Source organism: Erythranthe guttata, chromosome 6 (genome assembly GCF_056151865.1).
Source record: "Erythranthe guttata isolate IM_541 chromosome 6, IM_541, whole genome shotgun sequence".
NCBI classification, from domain to species: Eukaryota; Viridiplantae; Streptophyta; class Magnoliopsida; order Lamiales; family Phrymaceae; genus Erythranthe; species Erythranthe guttata.
Window position 1 is genome coordinate 15,216,482 of NC_142538.1, and position 22,411 is coordinate 15,238,892.

The 22,411-nt window shown below is 34.5% G+C and overlaps 3 protein-coding genes and 1 long non-coding RNA gene across 4 annotated transcripts; all 4 read right to left on the reverse strand.

Moving 5' to 3' along the window:
* Positions 1–382: 382 nt before the first annotated feature.
* Positions 383–4,828, reverse strand: GSH2 (glutathione synthetase 2). Its single transcript, XM_012982310.2, has 12 exons — positions 4,355–4,828; positions 3,675–3,844; positions 3,026–3,101; positions 2,811–2,941; positions 2,613–2,735; positions 2,450–2,530; positions 2,260–2,340; positions 2,095–2,164; positions 1,847–1,968; positions 1,106–1,245; positions 814–1,006; positions 383–726 (listed from the first exon to the last, which is right to left on the reverse strand). Exons 1-12 carry the CDS (start codon positions 4,673–4,675, stop codon positions 603–605), a joined length of 1,632 nt encoding a protein of 543 aa, XP_012837764.2. The 5' UTR covers positions 4,676–4,828; the 3' UTR covers positions 383–602.
* A 2,324-nt stretch (positions 4,829–7,152) lies between these two features.
* LOC148770251 (uncharacterized) lies at positions 7,153–8,678 on the reverse strand. Its single transcript, XR_016031873.1, has 3 exons — positions 8,529–8,678; positions 8,268–8,446; positions 7,153–7,660 (listed from the first exon to the last, which is right to left on the reverse strand). It is a non-coding gene; the product is annotated as an uncharacterized LOC148770251 (long non-coding RNA).
* Positions 8,679–8,776: 98 nt separating this feature from the next.
* Positions 8,777–10,329, reverse strand: LOC148770252 (uncharacterized). Its single transcript, XM_088819075.1, has 2 exons — positions 9,786–10,329; positions 8,777–9,699 (listed from the first exon to the last, which is right to left on the reverse strand). Exons 1-2 carry the CDS (start codon positions 10,327–10,329, stop codon positions 8,777–8,779), a joined length of 1,467 nt encoding a protein of 488 aa, XP_088675201.1.
* A 4,284-nt stretch (positions 10,330–14,613) lies between these two features.
* Positions 14,614–15,882, reverse strand: LOC105958301 (photosystem I reaction center subunit N). The gene is made up of 3 exons (XM_012982309.2): positions 15,591–15,882; positions 15,374–15,420; positions 14,614–14,909 (listed from the first exon to the last, which is right to left on the reverse strand). Exons 1-3 carry the CDS (start codon positions 15,778–15,780, stop codon positions 14,781–14,783), a joined length of 366 nt encoding a protein of 121 aa, XP_012837763.2. The 5' UTR covers positions 15,781–15,882; the 3' UTR covers positions 14,614–14,780.
* Between the last annotated feature and the right edge of the window lie 6,529 nt (positions 15,883–22,411).

Consider the following 22,411-nt stretch of genomic DNA (forward strand, 5'->3'; position numbering starts at 1 on the left):
AATATTTACACGTTTTCCCCAAGCTCTTGTATCACCATATCTGGGATATGCCGTTTTCCCGTGTCGGTTTCCCCGTTTCCACGTATCACAATTTCCTTGTCCCTGGTACATAGATCATTCATATTTGCACATAATAATATACATAGATTCGTGTTAGTTGTATATAGTTTCGTGTAAACAAATTATTATTATCAGTATTATCACCATCGTTTTCATCATCCTTATCGAACTGCCATTAGTTACATATCGCTCTTATAGGATATAATAATCAAACAAAATTATACTAGTCTGGTTTACATTTCTCGTTGGTTTGCAAGTTACTGCTCGAGAGCGGAGGTAGGTTTATATAAGAATTCGTAGGACATGAACCATATGATGCAACTTTTAATGCAAAACCAAAACATTTAAATAGAGAATATATTGAATTCGACTTCGAAACACAGTCGAAATTGTTGGCAACAATTTACATAAACAATGATATACAAATATATATAGTCTCCCTTTCTCCCTTTCTCCACCAGGATCACCATTTTTCTCTTATTTCTTTCTGATTAAATTAACGCAAAAACCGGTCGAAATTCAATCGAAATAAAATTGTAGAGTCAAACTAAATAAATGCTGTCTAAAACAGCGAAGCCAGCTGCAACTCCGCCCTCGTTCGAGGAAGAGACCTTTGTCCGCATCAAGTAACCAGACTGCCCATTCATTATCACCTCTGTCTTGTTCCTGTCGATTTTAAATAAAATATTAATATTACGGGACTTTCTAATATAAAAACATGACATGAAAAAAATCATAGAAATAATGGTTTACCTTAGATATGTGGCATATATCCCGAGTTCCGATATAACACGATCTTTATGCGATACGCCTTCCCGCATTAAAATTGCAGGCGAAACGGTTGGAAAGATTCTCTGCATGAGAATATACGCTGCGTCTTCTTCCGTGCCTTCCTTTTGCATTTTTTGCAAGGCAATGCTCACATCGTCACCGTATATATTGTTTCCTAAGAGTTGAGTTTTACACACGGTCAACGAAACATAGGATAGTATTTAAAGTATTAAAAGCATTCGTAATAATAATAATTAATAATTCAGATAATTACCTCCGCCTTCTCTTTGGGGCTTCATGACATACAAACCAGGCCGTTCGATTGCATCTTTGACAATGTTTAAGTCGTCCAAACTCCATAGCCCGGCAAAGCATTTCCGTACTTTAGCTATATCGTCTTTATTTTCAAGAAACCTGTTTAATCGAAATGCAATAAGCAAAGTAGTGATACACTTTCTACTAGAAACGAACAAAAAGTTTAAATTTTGAGATTCTACAATTTCGATATTTGCCTTTTATCTTTAATATAACCAAAGGTAAATTACGGCCACCCCCTGAAGTAAGGTCAAATTACGAAAAAAACCGCTTCTGTTTGGGTAATTACAACCACACCCCTAACCTACGAGTCTTCTTACACATCAACCCTTATGGTGTCGAATTCAACATAATTTTTTAGATTCCGTGGAATGTTCTTTAGTTTATACTCGGTTTGTTCAAAAATGCAGTTTCTAATGCATCACAATGTAATAATTACAAGCCAAGAGACACATCTTATGATAATCGTGTTTCAAAGTGTGGAGCTCGAATGAGGTAATACGGGTACAAACTAGAGAATATTCCACGTAATCTAGAAGATTCCACTAAATTTGACACCGCAAGGGTGGACGTGTAAGAAAAATTAAAGTTGAGGGGGTGGTTGTAATTACTCAAACATGAGGTTTTTTTTTTCGTAATTTGACCTTACCTCAAGGGGTGGCCGTAATTTACCCTTTAATTAAATGCAACAAAAACTGACCTTTCAAGTTGATTGGGTTTCGCCAGCTCTTGTTGGATTTTCTTAGTGCCAGCTAAATGATATGCAATCGAAGGGCATTTGACCGCACGCGACTGCTCGATCAGTAGCCTAGCACTCCATTCCTACATCGAATAGTTCAATACAAATTTAAATTTACTATTAAGGTAATAAACATATTTTAAATCATTTAAATATAAAAAATTAGTTGTTTAGACAATTAATTTATTGATCAAGTACGAATTAGTTACCGATTCGGAGGGATAATCAGTCGGTGCATAGCCAGCTCTAAAGTAAACCACAGAAACTGCTTCACCATCCCTGCAATTATATAACTTCCCGAAAATCAAGAAACAAAGGCTACAAAAATCGGAGCTCGTTTTTCGAGTCCAATATATATACATACATATACTTACACAACAAGTGTTCCATCTGGCATAAGCTTCCCCTGTGAATCGATCTCTGCCAATGTTTTCCTGATACTTCTAACTTGATACGTATATTTCAGCTAAGGAAAATATCTTCAACAGAAAGCTCGACAAAATGTTCGATAAAGATACGTAATATTGAAGTAAATAGTGCGTGAATTTTTTTTAAAAGGGATATCTTTCGTTCAGTACTGTAAAAAGCCAATGTTGATCGTACATGTTCCGTTCTTCGGTTTGAACCACGACCATAACTACAGCACTGCAACAACATGTTCGAATTAGTGACCTACAAAAAAAAATTGCAAATCTTGAAAAAAGACGACTCGGATTAACTAACTAACCTTGAGTCGTTATATTCGGTCCAGGCTTTATAAAGTCCTTCGGCAAACTGAGTAACGGCGTTGTTCTTCGGAACCCTTTCTGGATCGAGAGCAAGGTGTTGCTTGAATTGATGAAGTAAATTCCTGAAAAATTAACTATCCCCCGTTATTTTTTTTATATGGTATACCAATGACGTGGCGAAAGGAGAAAAGAATAACCTGTGAAGGTCGGTTACGAGGCAGCTAAGGCCAGGAAACGAAGAAGAAATTGTGTTGAGCTCTATCTGGAGAAGTAAATTAGTTTGCTCATCCAACATATAATCCGAGCGATGTAGTCCTAATCGTATATCCTATAATAGACATATATAAGCATTAATCTCACATAACAAGGTCTTTAATCTCGAAACGAAAAAAACTGCATGTAACAGAAGTACCTCTTTCTTGTTCATAGCTAACATCTTGGCATGAATATCTAGGAGTCTAGACGTAAAAGCATCGACCTTTTTAGTTCTGCCAAAAAAAACAAGTGTTGAAAGGAATTAGTGCACTACAGAAATTTATACTTCGACCAAAATTCATGACTCTCGTTTTCTTTTCTTGTCGTCCAAAAATACAAATCCATTAACGAAAATATATTTTTTTTAACGACAATGTCCTCTTAACTAAAGTAATTACATGACACCAGTAACCTCAGGAAGTACTTTGAAAGCAATAATACGAAGATAGACAAAATTTTAACCTTTTCAACTCATCACGAGTTAGTGTCGATTAAAGCATAAAACCAAATGCTCAAGGATAACATGTACGCAGATATATATACACAGATATATATATATATATATATATATATATATATATATATATATATATATATATATATATATATATCTGTCAACTACGTACAATTTCTCATTAGAACAATTCAATGAATTATGTCGACTACGTACCGTTTCTATTTTGCTTTCAACACATGATGGTGAACCACAGTATTAACATATATATCATTCGAGATTGGTGGTAGATTACATCGTTGGATAAACAAAAAATTAATGTTTTCATAAGTCGAATTTCAAGCCCTTAAACCTGGAGAGAGATTCTTGAAGGAATTCCGAATCCAAGCTGACACGATCGACGAGTTCATTGAAAATGGGAGCAACTTCACAAGCTTGTTTCCAATAACTCTCAGCAAACGGCATCGGCAATAACGAGATAGGCGCATGAACCAGTCCCACCCCAGGTACTCTACCTGATTTCTGCACAATTCAAGAAAATCTCATCGGCTCATACACCGTAGCTATACAATACGATATTTTCCACTTACGTTTCTATCAAATTCAATCACATATCAAGTAACTCGTTTCACTTATATTAAACTTTATTAGCGTATTTAATCAAGGGATGCGTTACTTACGACATTCACCAAAAATGCAATGGGGCTATGGGGGCCATGACCCCCTACTATTTCTTTAACATCTACTCTGTTTTTCAAGTGGCGAAAACGAAATTATGGCTCCGACAATGCTAAAATGGATGCAATTAATAAAATATACACTATCGAATATTGTTCTCTACCTCATATGTTACTGATCAACAAAATCGAAATCAGACAATTGATACAAAAATACACAATAGAATTCTACTGCATCATATTTCAGCGTTTTCAATCAACAAAACAAATAAGCAAGATTAACGTTAAAAAAAAAAAAAAAAAAAAGATTCAATTTTTTTTTTTTTTTTTATGCGGTTGGGTAATCAATACGAACCTGTGAAGACCTGTCTCCGACAAGAAGGCCGTGAAGAGAGCTCCAAACCAGAGCATCGTACTCCATTTTCTGGACCAAATTAGGGTCTATACTGTGGGGATCGAAGGTGGGTTTGTGGGCGTGTGTTTTATCATCTTGGGCGATGGAGCTGCATTTCAATGGCGGAAGTGGTGGCGGTGTAGTGTGGGCCATGGAAATATTTTTGGAGGGTTTTGGATTGTTGTGGGTTTGGGATTTCGGAATGATTGTTGGGTTTTCTTGGGTGGCGCTGAAAATGTAAATCTTCTGGTTGGCTCCTGAAATCTGGAAATTGACAAGCATATCTGAATTGGGGTTTTAAGAAGAATTAGTAAAGTTTGTGTTTGCTACTGGTAAAGTGGTAATGGTGGTGGGGGTGGGGGTGGGGGCGCCAATTGGTGTGAAGCTGGTGCATCAGTGCTGACGACAGCCACAGACCAATGTTTTTTTTTTTTTGGTAAATGGCACTTTAACCCTTGCAAGTTTTTGCAATTGACCCTTGTGCTTGTAATATCAACACATAACCCCCTTGTGGTTGATGGGTAGCTTCAGTTAGTTTTTCCGTCAAATTTAATCGTATGTGTTAAACAGCAAAATATTTTTTTTGTAGATGACCGACCCCCTTGTGCTTTCATTTTTGCAGATGACCCCCTTGAAGTTTGACACGCGCGGTTAAGTTTGCGGAAAAACTAATGGAAACTATTACATAAACCATAAGGAAAATGGGGTTATGTGCTGATATTACGAGCACAAGGGGGTCATCTGCAAAAGTTTGTAACCATAGGGGACTTGAGTGGTATTTACCCTTTTTTGTTTTATAACCCGAGTTTCATGGTGTATTATTTTTAAAGCACCATTTTATAACCCGAGTTTGTGAATAACGGCAAAATTTAGATGCTACACCTGGTTAGTTACACCGTGTGGATGCGAACTGTAGATCTGATTAAATAACTACCTACACTAAGCAGACATAGGTACGTGAGTGTGATTATGTCTAAGGTTCAAATCCACGCAATGTAAATAATCAGGTGTAGCATCTAAAGAACCAGAAAATCCATCAGAGGTACATTTTTACTCAAAATTTAAAAAAAATGGAATTAACAACTAGTTCAACAATGAGAAATTTTCGGATAGGAATCGGTAGTAATTAGAAATCTATGTTTTATTCACCTATAATATAAAATCCATTTTTATTCACAAACTTCAAAATGACATACTTTTGGCCGGTTGATGTCCTGCGACATATAAGCGACGACAACGATTCCAGTCCGTTCTTGTTGCCGGAAAAAGATTTCATATGGCTTTTCAGGTCTCAAGATTTCGCATCCCGTTTCTCAATTATGCTAAACTGCTTGAATTGCTATAGTTTAGCTTTTGATTTATGTATAAGTGTAAGCCCCGTATACCCAATATCTTCCTAAATTCATAAAATACAAAAAACAAATCATTCAAACTACAATCGAAAAATTCCAGTTAACTAATTTTTGCAACCTTAGGTTGATTCGCATGCTCGTCAACGGTTGCGAGTACAGAAACCTCTGTATTAATGAGTCAACTCAGCCGTAGAAGCAATTGATTGAGAAATTTATAAATGGCGAAGCCTCAAGTAACCATCACTCTCGGCCGCTCCAGTCAGGTACTCATGTAAATCTGCCCCTTTTTGTTTTCGTTATCCATGACTGTGGACTGCTTAATTTTGCAATCCTGTATTAATTACTTTTCATCTCAAACGAGATTTCCGATCGTCGTCGTTTTGATAATTAAGCTAATTCTGCGGGTGTTTGCATTTTTCGTATTGTGGCTATCCCAGTGGGAGGAAGCTCTGTGAGAGATAGATGGATTTGACACTTTTCTAGCCACGGGAACTTTACGGTCATATCGTGTTACCATCATATCATTTCATGGCCTTCACCTCTGGGTCGTCATCGTGTAATTGAAAATGGTTCAAGGAGTGGAGTGTGCAATCCGAACTGGAAAGAAATCTGGAAGATTCCCATTCCCCGAAAATCTGTGTTTTCTTATGGCGGTTTATAAGAAATTTTCTCCCGACCAACGCCGAATTATTTCGAAGGAAGATTTGCCTCTCTCCTTTCTGTACAGTTTGTAATGGCGCCGACGAGACGATATTACATGTGCTTCTTCACTGCAGAGGAATGGCAGAAGTTTGGAGAAGTCACGCGTTCGACATAGCCCATGACCTCACTTTCACTTCGACTGGCACTATGCCAAAACACATTTCAGGCGATTTTTTTTTTGCGACGTAAAAACCCCATTTGCAACGGAATTTGTAATTTTGCGATGTTTATTTTGCGACGAAATTTGTCGCGAAAAAAGTCAAAAAAGTGCCCGTCGCAAATATGTGCGACGTTTTTTCTATAAAGTCGCAACCATTTGCGACGATTTAGTATAACCGTCGCAATGTTGTAATTTTTTCGTCTGCTGATTTATTGCGACGATTTTGTCAATACGTCGCGCATTTCGTCCACCAACCGCGACACATATATATCGTCGCAAAGTTTTTACGACTATATTTTCCGAAATTATTTCGTCGCAATTGGTTTTAGCTTTGCGTCCTTTTTTTATAAAGTCGCACAGTTTTGTTATGACATTGCGACGAATATATAGTTAGTCGCAAAATTTTTTTCTGCTATTGCGACTAATATCCAAAAAACGTCGCAAATATATAAATATTTTTATTTAATATTTTTCTGATTTTTATTTTAATTTTTATTTGACCTGTAATAATAAACAATTCCAATATAATTAAATACACAAAAACATTAAACAACTCGCTTAAATTAAATAATCCAAAACATTCTTCCAAAACATAAAATCGTCGAAACATTCCAAAACACAAAATCATCAAACACAAAATCATCCAAAAATTCTATCAAAACACAAGATAATCCAAATAACAACTTAAATCATCCAAACATGAAATAAAAGTACCCAAAACCAATGTTGTAGAGGAAACTAGTTGTCGTCGCCGGGTGGATTCTGGGGATGGAACTCGACACCTTGAGCCCTAATATATTCGACCATGGCTTTCATAGTACTCTGCATTTGATTCATCTCGTCCTTTAAAGTCTGATGTTCTTCTTTCAAAGCCGCTATTTCTTCATCTCTAGCAACAGAAGATAAGTTGGACCTCGCCCCTTTCTTTGAACTTGAGCAACCAAGTCCTAGTCTTTTAGTTTTTCCTAGTACTCGTTCGCAAGCAATCGTGTTAGCGGTGCTTTCATCACTCCCATCATTCATACATTCTTGATAGACTCTGTCCAAATCCGCCTGAGTAATATAAAAAAGTGTATTAACACTAATTACTTGATACGAAGTATAAAATAAATAATAATTCAAATAAAAATATACCAACTAATTTGATCAACCCAAACATTTTCATGTAAACAAAAACACAATAATTCATATATAAAGATCGACCAACTACATTAAACAACTAATATATATAAATACACCAACTACATTGGTCAACCCAAAGATGTTCAAGTAAACAAAAACACAATAATTCATACATAAAGATCGACCAACTACATTAAACAACCAACATATATAAATATACCAACTACATTGCTCAACCCAAAGATGTTCAAGTAAACAAAAACACAAGATTTCATATATAAAGATCGACCAACTACATTAAACAACCAACATATGCTCAACTAGGAAATAAAATAACAATTCAACAAAAATAAGCATCAACTTCATTAGAGAACCCAATAGACACAATTGCTCAATTCACGTAAAGATCCACCAACTACATTACACAATTCATCGATACCTAAGTACGAAATAAATCCATAATCCATCAACTACAATACAACCCAAACATGTTCAAAATAGCAAATAAAACATCGATACAACTAAAATATTAACTTACCGCAATGGCACGTAGTTCGGGCTTTCCTCTCTGATCTACTTGTCGCTCACCATCACCCCACCAATCTCACTATCACTACCATCAACAGGTAAAGGCTCCGATTCCTTTAATGCATCGATGCTCATGTAGCCTTTTCTGAATTTAGCCGCCACGGTAGGAACCTTGCCAAATTTCTGAACCTGTATAAATAATATAAAAGTAATTACACCCTTATAATAAATCTTAAAGTATATACAATCACACATATACAAGATCACTTACATGTTTGTGAGACCAACCGATGATACTAGTTCGACCCCAATGGTGTTTGGTTGCAATTGACTTTCGTGCTTCGCGACATTTTTGAGATTTGGACTAATAATAATAACACATAAGTTACTATATTTTGATGCAATGCACAAATCATATAATGATATTAATTAATAAGAATTACAAATTTACCTTCCCATATTGTGACGTATCAAATTATCCTTCCAATAACGCAATTCAAAGAAAATACTTCTCTTCCGCTATTGAGAATCTTTATGAACGGCTTGACCTGCCCCAAATATAACATTGATTCCATCTATCTGTGATAAAACCTCGTCGCCCGAAGGTGGAGGTGGTGCCCCTTCCTCGGGAAAACGACTGTGGCCCATAAAACACTGTTTGTTCGATTTGTACAGCCGCTCAGATACTGTATTTTCACCACAACTCGGGCAAGCAAGATAGCCACTTGTGCCCCACCCTGATAAGTTACCAAATGTTGGAAAATCATTGATAGTCCACAAAATGGCCGCTCGCATATTGAAGTACTGTTTGGTGGATGCATCAAAGGTTCTAATTCCAGTAACCCACAACTCTTTCAGCTCCTCTATCAGTGGCTGCAAATAAACATCGATGCCATTTTTCGGTCCTTTAGGACCAGAAATAAGCAAAGACATCATCATAAAAGAACGTTGCATGCACATATTTGGTGGTAAGTTGTAAGTCATTAGAATAACCGGCCACGTGCTGTACTTACTACTCAATGATCCAAATGGATTGAATCCATCTGTAGCCAAGCCGAGCCTTACATTTCGGGGGTCTGAAGCAAATGAATCATGCTTCTTATCAAATTCTTTCCACCTATCAGAATCGGCAGGGTGCCTTAAACAACCATCGTTACACCGAGACTCAGCATGCCATCTCATATGAATTGATGTTTTCTCGCATATGAACAAACGTCTGAGTCTAGGAATTAACGGGAAGTGTCTGAGGACTTTCTTAGGTACTCTTTTGCGATGAGAGGTTGAACAACTTGGTTCATTTTCTGTGGGACTCTTCCATCTTGAAACATTACACACTTTGCATTTGTCCAAGTCTTTGTCATTCTTCCAGAACAACATACAATCATTCTCACATGCATCAATTTTGACATAACCGCATCCCAACTTCCCGATAAGCTTCTGAACTTCATAAAAAGAATCGGGAATATTTAGGGAATGAATGTTTTCATAAGTTGGAGGGTTTCTGAAAATGTCTTATCGCTCATTTTACCCCGAGATTTGATTTTGTAAAAGTCCATCATGAAGGAAAGTTTAGAATTATCTGTGCAACCTTCATATAAGGGGATACACCACTCTTCAATGAGTTTGCGGAAATCATCACTTTCTGAGCTGGACTCTTCACCTAGGGCATGTTGAGCAGGATTGAGACATGCTTGCAATAATTCATCCATTGTGGGATTAATATTAGCACTCATGTCATCGTTTTCATTCAAATGTACAACACCAAACCCCCCTACTTCACTAGCTTCTTCTTCGTTTACTTCGCAAAGATCCCAACGGTACTCTTCATCAGACTCCAAATGGATTACCCATTGTCCTTCGCCATAGGATTTATCCCAGCCCCTCCAAAGTAAATGCCCATGAACGAATTCACGATCCCCGACTTTTCGACATTTGCAGTCTCTACATGGACACCTTATTTTGTCATCAATGGCCGCCTTATCGAAAGCAAAGTTGAGAAATTCTAAACAACCATTTTGAAATGCGTCTAATCGATGATCATCTAGCAAAACCCAACTCCTATCCTTCGGCATTTTTATTTAGAAAATATTCGCAACTGAGGAACATAGAAGGTAACGAGAGAGTTAAATTTATATATTCGTCTCTCTCGGAATAATTTAATTTCGGAGTATATATATAGTAGGGAAAAAATATTTTGAAAATAATATTGTGATCTCTTTCAAGTGTATGTTTGGTATCTTATGGGACCCATTTTTTAAACTATTTAATTGACACCGTATTAACTATTAATTACTGAAATTAATTTAAATTTTAATATATTTTACACAATTAAAAATGTAGGAAAATAATTAATCTGAATATTCGAAATTATGTGTGTTAAATGCCCACATCTTACTTATACATAGCCTGATGAAGTTAATAAAATATTGTTAGCATATAAAGAGTATTTGAAACTGTTATGGGTTTAGAGAGAGATTGAAAACTGTGATCACTGTTATGGATTTACCATTATATTAACCATTCCCATTAAAACTGTGATCACTACTTAGTATCATCATCATCAATAATTAATAAACAAAATTGTAAACTAACTCAGAATTAGCCCATTTCCGGCTAACCTGGCCCTAAGAATGGCCTAATTAACTCAGTTATCTTATAAATTTTCAAATACTTGAAAGCATAATTGATAAAAAAAAAATGATTCTCAAATATTCAAGGCACATATATATAAAACAATTTAACAAAGATTTTATATACATAAAATAATTTAACTTACCCTCTACAAATTAGACGGCGGAGTGAATCGAAGGACGGCGGAGTGCAGTGGTCGCAGGGGCAGCGGCAACGGCGGGAGCGGGAGCGGCAGCGGCGGTGTGAAACAGGGAGGAGGAGCGGGAGAAAAAGGACTTCGGTGGTGGCTCGGCCTTAGTAATCGGTGATGTCGTCGGCACGGTGGAGAATATTGAAGCGGCGGCAGCGGCGATGTGGAAGACGGAGGAGGAGCGGAGGAAGCGGCGGTGGCTATCTCGTTGACTTCGGCTGCACAAGGCCTTATGCCGTCACCAGCGACGGCGACGGCGACGGCGGAATGATTTGCTTCGGCGGAGAAGGGGTGTGGGAGCAGCTGCGTTTTTCAGCGGAGGAGAGGTGTGTGGATGAAAGTGTTCTGAAATTAGGGTGTGGAAAAGGGGTTTTAATTTGGTTTCGCGACGTTTTTATTTATTAGTCGCAGGATCGAAAATATCCTTGCGACGTTTACCTATATTTTAGTCGCAACAACAAACTTATGGAAATAACATTGCGACTTTACATTATTAAACGTCGCAAAAAAAAATTGTGAAAAAAAAGGCAATTATATTGCAACGTTTCCATCCATCGCACTATTTACGTCGCAAAACAAATTTAGAAATTTTTAATTGGAAAACCATTGCGACGCAATAATATTTAAAAGTTGCCAATTTTTCAATCACCTTGCGTCGTTTCCTAATTATCGTCGCAACTATTATTAATTAAAAAAAAAATTATTTTTTTCTCTTGCTACGAAACTGTCCATAAACGTCGCAATTTTGCGACATATATATCAGATTCGTCGCCTTTTCTTCAGGGAACTTTTCGTTTTAAAGTTTGCGATGATTTCCGCGACATAATTAAGAATCGTCACAATATTTACTCATTTTTTAAAATTTGAATTTAAATTATGCATTATTGCGACGATATGTTAAGAAAACGTCGCAATATGTGCGACGTTTCCGTAATCGTCGCAAATAAAACGTCGCCTGAAATGAAATTTGGCCTAGTGTGGGCATTGGGTGGAAAGTTTGCAGCACCTCCTTGACAAGGAAACTTTTATCCTAGCATTGGTGGTGGCATGGAAAGCTAGGAATAATAGGAACCTAGATATAAAAGGCGAGAAGTACTTGCTATCGTGCAAGTTGGTGAATTGGAGTTGCAATTATTTGGTTACGTTTAAGGTAGCCCAAATTGGACCCAATGCCAACCTTACACAGCTGCACCCAAGCGAGTGGATCCCCCTTCACTAGACGTGATCAAATTAAACTTCGATGCAGCATTTCCAATAGGTAAAAAATTCCTCATTATAGCTGTTGTGGCAAGAAACAGTGAGGGTACATGCATGGGATGGAAAGTGACAAGGCTAGAAGGAAACCTCCGCCCAGTGGAAGGTGAAGCTCTCGCTGCATTAAGGGCTATTATTTGGGCAAAGAAAAGGGGATGGGAGGACGTCATTCTGGAAGGAGACTGTATTCAAGTAATCAACGCCCTTCGTAATGGAGAAACTGAGTTTTCGTCGTTTGGATCACTAGTTGAGGAATGTTGTTTTGTTGCGGTTCCTTTATAACTCGTGTAATTTTATATTCATCAAGCGTGCAAACAACTCTTTAGCTCATTTTATTGCTAAAATTCCTTTTATCGACTATTTGAAGGGCTTCAACCTTCCTACGAATTTGACGAATATCACCTAATAATATGTCCTTTTTCCTAAAAAAAAATGACATTTTTTTTTAATCCATTTTATGTATTTGTATGATGGAGATGGAAGGACCCGATCAAAATTAGTTTTTTTTATTTAGAAATTATATAAGAATTACATTTTTATTCATAAATTTCAGAAATAAAAAATTTGAAAATGGAACTTAAAAACTTGCTCAACAATCGGAAATTTTCAGATAGGAGTAGAAAGTGATCAGAAATCCATTTTCATTTACCTATAATATAAAATACATCATAATTGTTGAATTTTTGAAATTATTTTTGAAAATTAAGATCGGATCGAAAATCAAAATCTCATATAAAATAATACCGAAGAGAGAAGGGAAAAGAGAGATAGAATAGAGAAAATAATTGGAAGTACATTTGTCAATAATAGAGTAGAGGACTTTAAGCAAAATGAAAAAAAATATGAGTGTCTTGATATGAAAAGAAATTAGAGTTGAGGAGTGTATAGCAAATTGTCCTATATAAAAATTAAATAAATAACAAGTGATGTTACAAAAGATAAAAGTCTATGTACTTGAAATGGATCATATGACATTTTTTAAGATTGTTTTACATTTGAGAATTTATGATTAAGAATATTTGTTCTATTTTCATTTTTTTTTTCTTGTTGTATTTTAATATTTAATTTATCTTAAGCAAATATATATATATTTGTACGAATATATTTTAATAAAGAAAGAAAAAAAAATACAAAACTATAGATTTTAGTGAAAGAAAAATATAAAAGTTCTCAAATAGAAATCCCAATTCCAAAATAGTTATGGCTACAAACCATTTTTACATGTTATGCATACAATTACAAACACATAATGTGAACAATGCAACTATATTTGTGCTATCATTTTGTATTTTAAGTTGGGTTGATGACTAACCCATTTTTTTTATTAGTGTATATGTATGTATATTACGATGTAAAACGACATCATTTAAAGTTTCCGGTTCGGTTTTATGCTTGAAAAAAATACGTGAACCAAACTATTCGATAAATAAGAGAACTTGCCAATGTTTTCTTTGTAATTTTCCTAGCGCGGTTCGGTTCGTAATGGTTCAGTTTGCCGGGTTTTTTTGTTCGATTGATCGGTGTTTTACTCACCCCTAATGATCAGTAGACATTTAAACCAATTTGGTTAAAAGAGGCAAGTGAATTATAATATGCAATAATAGAGACAACCGCAAGTGAAATTAGTCTTTCAACTTATATTAATGAGATCAATTAGAAAAAAGAAAAAAAAAAAAAAAAAAAAAAAAGAGAGGAAAACTTATAATAATGAGACTAGGGGTGACAATAATATGGATCTTGATCCATGGGTCCATATTTGATCTGATTCATTATTTGATTAGGGATGTCAATTTTTTTATGTTTTTTTTTTCCTTTTTGAATAAATTAAAGAATGTGTAGTTGCAACAATAAATGACAATTTGTTGGTGCCGTAAGGTTATAAATGTGTTGCAGACTATGCAGCACGCACACGGAAACGACGATACGCACGGGGAAACAACTTGTCAAAAAAATGAGAATACATGAACTTGGGGGAAAACGTATAAATATTGCGGTATATTTATAAATATGCTATGTAAACAAACATATATAAGTTTTAATTTATATATAATTTTTTTTGTTATATATTTTCTTACAAACATATTCAAAATAAGTTTCACTATCGACTATCAATATGAATATGATCATTAAATCATGTAAGTAATTAGGCAGAAAACAAAAAAAATATTTGAAAATTTGCCATTCAAATATACATTTAACTTTTTAGAAATTGCAAAATGGCATATAAGTATCCGGTGCACTCAAGTGTCGGATACGAAACCTATTCGAAAATACGGAGACATTAAAAAGTTGAAGTTTCCGTGTTACATAAATTGCAGATGAAATGCAACAAAACAACCTTCTAATGTAATATGTAGCTCTACAAAAAGAATATGAACCGTAACATAAAGCTGAATAAGCAAAAATTACATAGTGAAATAATAATTGTTTAATTAATTAATTAATTATTTATTTGTTTTTGTCAAGCCATTCAAGAATGCCCTTTTCTGTTTCAGTGAGGTCTGTCTTCTGCCTCAGATCACCTTCTAACAACTGAAAGTAATCCTTGTAGTTCCTCTTGTAATAACTGTCCATTCTCTGTTAGCAAATTAAACACCCAAAAATACTAAAACATTTTTAATTAAAATTTGGGAATAATAACTTAAAATTATACATGAAATACTCAATTAATTTATAAGTTGAATTACTAGTTATTTTGAACCCTTAACATCAAAATACTTTTATCCTAAACTAATCCCATCTTTGGAGATTGTGATACACTATATAATCAAGCTTTATCAACTATTCGGCGTTTAATAAGGTTTTAAGCTTGTTATTAAAAAAACGAGCCCGGAACTTAATCAAAATATGAAGGATATTTAGTTCTAACTCAACCCTATATATATTATTGCATTACCGTAATCACAAATCTCAGACATAAGATAACCACACACATATTGAATTAGTATGAACAATGTAATCATAACTAATTCAATCGATCTTATCGGTCACACGATATCAACATTCTCAAACGAAGCCTAAGAGAATTTTTTTGTGCTTACCTCCTTGTCATTTTTGGCTTTGTTTTCTTCCGATTTCTTCAGATATTCTATGAACAAATTAAAAGAAAAAAAAAACATTTCATTTTCCATTATTTCGTCTCGGAAAAAAATAATAATAATAATAATAATAATAATAATGCGATCCCGTCCGAGCTGCAAAATGAAACTAATTAGAATGGAAAAAATAAATAAATGATATATTATTGAAAATGCGTACTATTGAGAAGTTGAGTTTGAGAGTCAATAACAATGGCAGTTGTTGTAAATGTTGAACTTAGAAGAAGCTCTCTTCTTCCACCTCCCTTATTATTATTTCTAATTGCTGTGTTTTTGGTTTCCTTTCTGTTGATATTATTAGTTGCTGCTGCTTGTACATTGTTGATCAATATTCTGGCAATTATTGCCATAGATTTTTAATTTTTTTCTTTTTTGGTTGATTATGGAATGATGATTTAATTTGTTTGCTGGAAATTAAATTAAATGAAATATAATTATGTATATTTTGATAGCCACTAGTTTGTGATTTTTGTGGATGATGGTAAAAGAAGGGGATCCTTTCTCGTCCAGTACAATTTTCTTGTTTCTTTGTGGGGTGAGTCTATCCCTTTTCAAGATGGGGAGTACGGCTAAATCTCACACATAAATAAAAATTTAAAAAAAAAAAATCTCTCTTTATTTCATATTCTCTCCAATTTCTCTCTAGGTTTATCAAAATCAAACAAATATTTTTTAAAAATCTCTCTTTATTCTATATTCTCTCTAACTACTCTCTAAGTTTACCAAAATCACCCAAATATATTTTTTTTGACGTAATAATCATAACAGGGGTTTTAAGATATAGGTTCCTGTTGACAAAACTAATTAAAACTAAATGACAAGTTAAACTAAACTTTTGCTTCACATCCTTTATAGGGGTGAGCAAAAAAACCAAAAAACTAAACCAAAAAACCGAAAAAACGAGCCGTTTCAAACCGTCCCGAATAGCAAACCGCATGTACGGTTTTTTATTTTTGAAATACCGAATTATTCGGTTCGGTATGATGGAAAGGTAAATAACCGAACTGAAAAACCAAACCTAACCGAAACTATAAAATGATTTCATTTTATGTAATATATGTATTATTTTACCCTAATTTTTATTTTCTATCTTTCAATTACTTGTTTAGAAATTCTAAGCATTTGTTCATTAATTGAGACATTGTATTTTATTTATTTAGTAATTAAAAATTTACTTGAGTTCATGGTTTTAATAGTGTGGTAGATGAAAGTTGGAAAAATAATAAAGCATAACACATCATCTAAATTACGTTAAGTCCTACGGAATTAAAGGTTTTATATTTTCATTGCATTAGTAAGTTGTGAAAGTAATTGCAATTGTATTCTTTTGTTTGTACAACTTGAATATATAGTTACTCTTGAACCGAAACCGAACCGAAAAAAACCTAAATCGAACCGAAACCGAAAAAAACCGAACCGGTAAAGAACCGACATACACGGTTTTTAATTTTACAAAAACCGATATATTCGGTTCATGTTCGGTTTTAGCCAAAAACCGAACCGAACCGATTCGAGCCGAGCTGAGCCGTGCACACCCCTAATCCTTTATTAGATTCATTCCAAAAATGCCCCTCCACCCACAAATTCAAAATTGAATTAAGTAAAATTCGAACTGCATTTATCATTTTTTATTATGCATTCAATATCTTCATTTTTCCATCTAACATATTTTTTTCGTTTTTCATTGTAGCATTTTTTACATTATTAGAAACAACTTTTTTTTTTTTCCCATAGTTGTAACATTTTATTAAAAATTACGAAAAAAAAAAATATTTTTCGTTTTTGTTAAATAGTACAACATATTTTAAAAATACTGTGATGTAATATTGTGTACTGTGGTGTACTATAGTATACTAATATTGAAAAATATGAATGTTTTTTTAAGAAAGCGGTCGTAGTCGTCTATAGACACCTGTAGTAACCATAGTAATCCGCAGTCACGTACTCTTAAAACCTAGCTCTCATTTTGAACCCTAGCCGCTACCGATTCATAGACACTCATAGTAATCCATAGACACACGTAGTCATTCGCACTCATCCAATATGAAACCCTAGATCTCCCACCACCTCCACTTATGAAAATGGATCTCCGAAATTTGCCCATAATCATCGAACCTCTCATCCACTTTCCATCTTAATTAGCCTTCCTCTTCTCCAAACCTAACATCAAATTACGAAAAGAACTACCGTCGCCGTCGAAGAAAATCACCATCGACGCAAGCGACCAAAATCGCCGCCGCCCTTAGCGACAAAATCACTGCTGCTACCAGCGACCAAAAGCCACCGCCGCCCCCACATTAAGATCCGATCTGAAAAAACTCCTCCTACAATGGGTACCTGCAAATCAGGACCAATACCGAAAATAGAGAGAGAGAGAGAGAGAGAGAGAGAGAGAGAGAGAGAGAGAGAGAGAGAGAGAGAGAGAGAGAGAGAGACGCCTAATGGAAAAAAATAGAGAAAGAAGTCATGGTGGGGTGGCAGAAAAATTGGAAAAATGCGAGATAAAGGCCATGGTGGGCGGCGGATTAGAGAGAGAAAAATAGAAAAATGAGAGAAGAGAATAAGGGGTTACTTTTTATTAGGTATAGTAAAGATATTTTTGAGTTAAATAAAAATAAAAGGATGTAGCTCAAACTTTATTTTCATCTAAGGATTTAATTAAAGTGTTCAATTTAATGTTGTGCCTCACGTCTAATTAAGTTTGGTTTAAGGGTGTCTCGAATATTACCCCATCATAAAAATAGTGAGTTCAATATCAATTATCAATTGAGTGCTGAATATTTATTAAATATTAATTATTTTTATTATTATTTGTAATTAACATTTTTTTCAATATTATTAATTATTAAAATATTATTTAAACAATAACTAGCACTTATTAAAACTTTTTCTTCAATATTTATTTAGATCTATTAAGTGATTATTTACATTCATTAATATTTAATAAACACAATTAAACAATTAGTAAATACTAATTAAATTAAAAATAAAAAATAATTGTGTAGAGTTTGTTTGTCAAGATTTTCCTTAAATTCGAATCTCGAATATGATTTTGAGCGAAAACTCGGGGAAAAGAAGATCGAAAAAAGAAAAGTTTTTTCGACTTTTTGAATTTTGAGAAAAAAAAATTATTTTAGTTTTGCGCAGGATTTAGCATTTCAGTTTCAAAATATATATTGGTACAATTGTGCAAAGAAATAAATTAATAATAAAAAAAAAAGGTTTTATTTTTTGCGCACTGCTGCCCGCCCCTGCAAGATTTTTTTTTTCTTTTACATCTTTTTAATGTTTTTTTATATTTATTTATAAATCATAGTGTTTCGCCCCCCTAAAAAAACTTATTGTAAATATTTTTTAAGCTTAAATTCCATAATGATAATATATTTTAGATTACACTTATTTTAGATAAAATAATCTGAAATACTTAATTTTTATTGTTGATATTTACAAAATATTCCAAAAAAGAAAATTTGGGGGCGCTGCTCCGAACTCGCGTAAATTCATAGTTCATCTTTCCCCGAATCTCACCTCTCATTGAACGATGTTGGGTCCGTCCCTGTACAAAACGATGTAGTTCTGTTTATATTACGGAGTATAATAAATTAATAATATATAATAAATAAGTAAAGTATTTCTTGTATATCAAATACATACATATGGCATTTGTTTTGCTTGCTGCTGACACTGAGTGCTATAGTTATTTATTTTATTTTAAATTTTATTTTATAAGCTTTGATTAGTTACTCTTCATAATAGATTTTATGGTTAATAAGACTTATATTAATTTGATTTACTCTTGATATTTACCATTATTCATGCTGGTTTCAGTTTAAAATTTAATTAGATGAATGAATTATTGTGCAATTTAAATAATTTTGCGTAAAACTTTTAAATTATCAGAAAAAAAAAACAAAAAACGTGTTATTTCACGCTCAAAATATTTTGTTTCACCACCAAATTACATATATTTTCATTTTACACGTGTTTCCTCTTTCATTTGTATTTTGTACAAATTCATAAATTGTCCACCACCAAACTAATTAGAATATTAAAAAAAAAAATTCACCATTTTCCACTAGAATTTTTACCACAAAATATCACCCTCTCTACCTTAATTGAACGAAACATTCGTCGAGAAAAACACTTGAATATCAAAAGAAAAATAATAAATAATCAGAGATTTTTGATTTTGTTGTTCTTAGTGAAATAAAATTTAAAAAATTGGTTACATTTTATTCAACACAATCTTGTTTTACCCTTGGGTTTCATTGCAAAAGAAAAAAAAGACTTAGAATACATGAGGATTAAGCAAATATAAGGGAAGGTGGTGGATTACAAATTTGAAGGGCATTTATGATATTTTATATAAATTTGATGGTGATTTGAGATAATTTGAAGGTAAATATAGCACCACAAAAAAAATATTTAAACGATAACAAATTTTAACCCGTAAATGTTAGGTTCCTACTACAAACCCAACCCGTTTATCATAAACCAGTAGAAAATTACAAGCTTAGTTCACAAGAACCGTCGTTTGACGGAACGATGACGGGTTTTGCTAAATCCCGCATGTTTATAACCGAGGCACACCCTTACCACACCGAAATACGTATGATGATTTGTATATTATTATAATCTTTAATGTATTAATATTACAACCACTAAAGTTACACCCACTTATAGACACGGCCACGGGCCGGTTCGGGCCGGTTCGAACCGGTTCACGGTTCACAATTTCCGGATCCGGAACCGGCCCGTGGAATGGGCGGTTCAGCGGGCCGGGTCGGCCCGTCGGTTCGGGCCGGTTCCGGGCCTATCTGGGCCGGTTCCGGGTCGGCCCGAAAATTTTGAATTTTTTTTTTTTATTTTTTTTGAAATATTTGATGAATAAGTAAATTAAAAGAAGTAGTTTTAAATAGAAAAGGGAAAAGGAAATAAATGAAAAGTCAATTTAGAAGCACAAGTTTGAAATATTTGATGAATAAGTAAATTATAGGAGAAATTGGGGTGTGAGGGTATTTATAGGAAAAATTGGGGGGCAAAAAAAATTCAAAAAAAAAAACAAATTTGGGGTGTGAGGGTATTTATAGGAAAAATTGGGGGGGGGGGAATTCAAAAAAAAGCAAAAACGGCCGGTTCACCCGGGCCGGTTCACTAGCCGTTTTTGCTTTTTTTTTGAATTTTTTTTTTTTTTTTTTAAATCCGGGTGAACCGTCGGGCCGGCCCGGCGGTTCACGGTTCACCATTTCTGAGAACCGGGCCCGTCCCGTATAGGACGGACCGGTTCACGGGTCCGGGCCGGTTCACTCGGTCAACGGGCCGGTTCGGGCCGGTTCCGGGCCCAAAACCGGCCCGTGGCCATGTCTACCCACTTATAGATGTATATTTAGAAATAATTGATTGACTTGAACAAACAAATCAAGAAATTTCATTCATTCTTGAACAAAGTGTATTGACTTGAACTAACAAATTAATTGACTTCTACTAAATTTCGTGCTTATTCCGACTTTGCACCCTTTAAATAGAGAGTTTTCACTTTGCATCCTTGGAAAAGAATAATAATAGGGGAAATATGCAAAACCCCCCTCAAACCATAAATATTATGAGTTAAACTCATTTGACTTTTAAAACTTTTGCCCACACCCAAAGTTCAATCTTAATTAGTGAAACCCCCCTCAACAATTGTGATAAGACAAAACTACCCTTATCAGTAGTTTTTAAAATAATTGCAATATTTATTTTCCATAACCGTCTCACGTGATTGTAGGATTACATTAATTCTCTGCATATATCTCTCTTTCATTCTCTCTCTTTCTCACGCAACTTCTCTCTCTTTCTTTTTTTTTTTCTTCAGACCCATAATCCTCCACCACTCGTCAATGGAGATTGGAGACCACTCAGCCGCACTCGGCGCCGACGCCGGGTTCCGATTCTCCTTCCGAAGACCGGGTGAAAAAAGAGGAGAAAAATCAAGTTTTTGAGATGCAGCAGTTTTCGTGCAGAGGCCAGATCGGAAGATCTAACCGTTGGATCGGTTTGATATTTTTATACAGGACTCTTAACACATCAATAGAACTTATGACCGGTGGAGATTGGAATCAGACTTCTCTAAATATAGATCGAATCTTAAAACTCGTTGCTGGTTTTTGTTACTTAATAATTCAGGGCATCTAGATTGGACGCGTTTTTCGTGCAATTGAACCGTTGGATGTGGCCGAAATTTGGATAGAGTATTCGGAGTATATATTTTTATATATTGTATGGAGGAGATTGAATTTGGTGCTCCCTAGCTCCAGATATAAATTGTGAAAGTATCACAATTTGGTGAGATTTTTTTTCATTTTTTAGTCTTCACTTTTAGAGATTTTCCATTTAAAATTTGTTGGGGTCATTTGTGTTTGATTTTGATATTCCAATTGTTGTTAATCAGTCAATTGTTTTTTGAAAAGATGCAGTTTGAGCATGAGAATGCAGTTGCAGCAACATGACTATAGTCATATTCGAATATGACTATACTCGTATTTATGTATTCAGTTATTCGAATTTTTTTTATTTTTTTTTTTTGCGTTACTTGATATGTTAGTGTAAGTTTCAATGTGTTTGTTGTGGCTGAATTGAATTCACGTAATATTATGTGAATTGCATTTACAGAATAGTGAAGATTCATTCAGCAGAATTATTCACACAATAGTCACATTCTCATGTTTTTTTGTAGTGCTGCACATCATGTCGTCAACCTTGATGATTGTGTTGAAGTATGGAGGGTCGTTTGGGGTGAAGATACGCCAGGGTGATTTTGTGTATGAAGACCTCGTCGACTCCTGTCCCTCTCTCTCGTTATTTTTCTATCTTTATTTATGTTTTTCGATTTTTTTTTTCAAATCTGAACAGCAGTAGTAACATGACTATATTGACATTCGAATATGACTATAGTCATATTTATGTTTTTTTCGAATATGAGTGTAGTCATATTCGAATACG

What these genes read in the sequence shown, in the direction of transcription:
- GSH2 (XM_012982310.2), bottom strand. Translation starts at nt 4,675, where the DNA reads ATGCTTGTCAATTTCCAGATTTCAGGAGCCAACCAGAAGATTTACATT. An exon ending in CTTCAAGAATCTCTCTCCAG is followed by an intron (nt 3,102 to 3,674) that starts GTTTAAGGGCTT and finishes TTTTTTTGGCAG; the next exon opens with AACTAAAAAGGTCGATGCTT. An exon ending in ATATATGCCACATATCTAAG is followed by an intron (nt 727 to 813) that starts GTAAACCATTAT and finishes TAAAATCGACAG; the next exon opens with GAACAAGACAGAGGTGATAA.
- LOC148770252 (XM_088819075.1), bottom strand. Translation starts at nt 10,329, where the DNA reads ATGCCGAAGGATAGGAGTTGGGTTTTGCTAGATGATCATCGATTAGAC. An exon ending in TTACAAAATCAAATCTCGGG is followed by an intron (nt 9,700 to 9,785) that starts GTAAAATGAGCG and finishes CTTTTTATGAAG; the next exon opens with TTCAGAAGCTTATCGGGAAG.
- LOC105958301 (XM_012982309.2), bottom strand. Translation starts at nt 15,780, where the DNA reads ATGGCAATAATTGCCAGAATATTGATCAACAATGTACAAGCAGCAGCA. An exon ending in TCAAACTCAACTTCTCAATA is followed by an intron (nt 15,421 to 15,590) that starts GTACGCATTTTC and finishes ATTTGTTCATAG; the next exon opens with AATATCTGAAGAAATCGGAA. An exon ending in AAGCCAAAAATGACAAGGAG is followed by an intron (nt 14,910 to 15,373) that starts GTAAGCACAAAA and finishes ATTTGCTAACAG; the next exon opens with AGAATGGACAGTTATTACAA.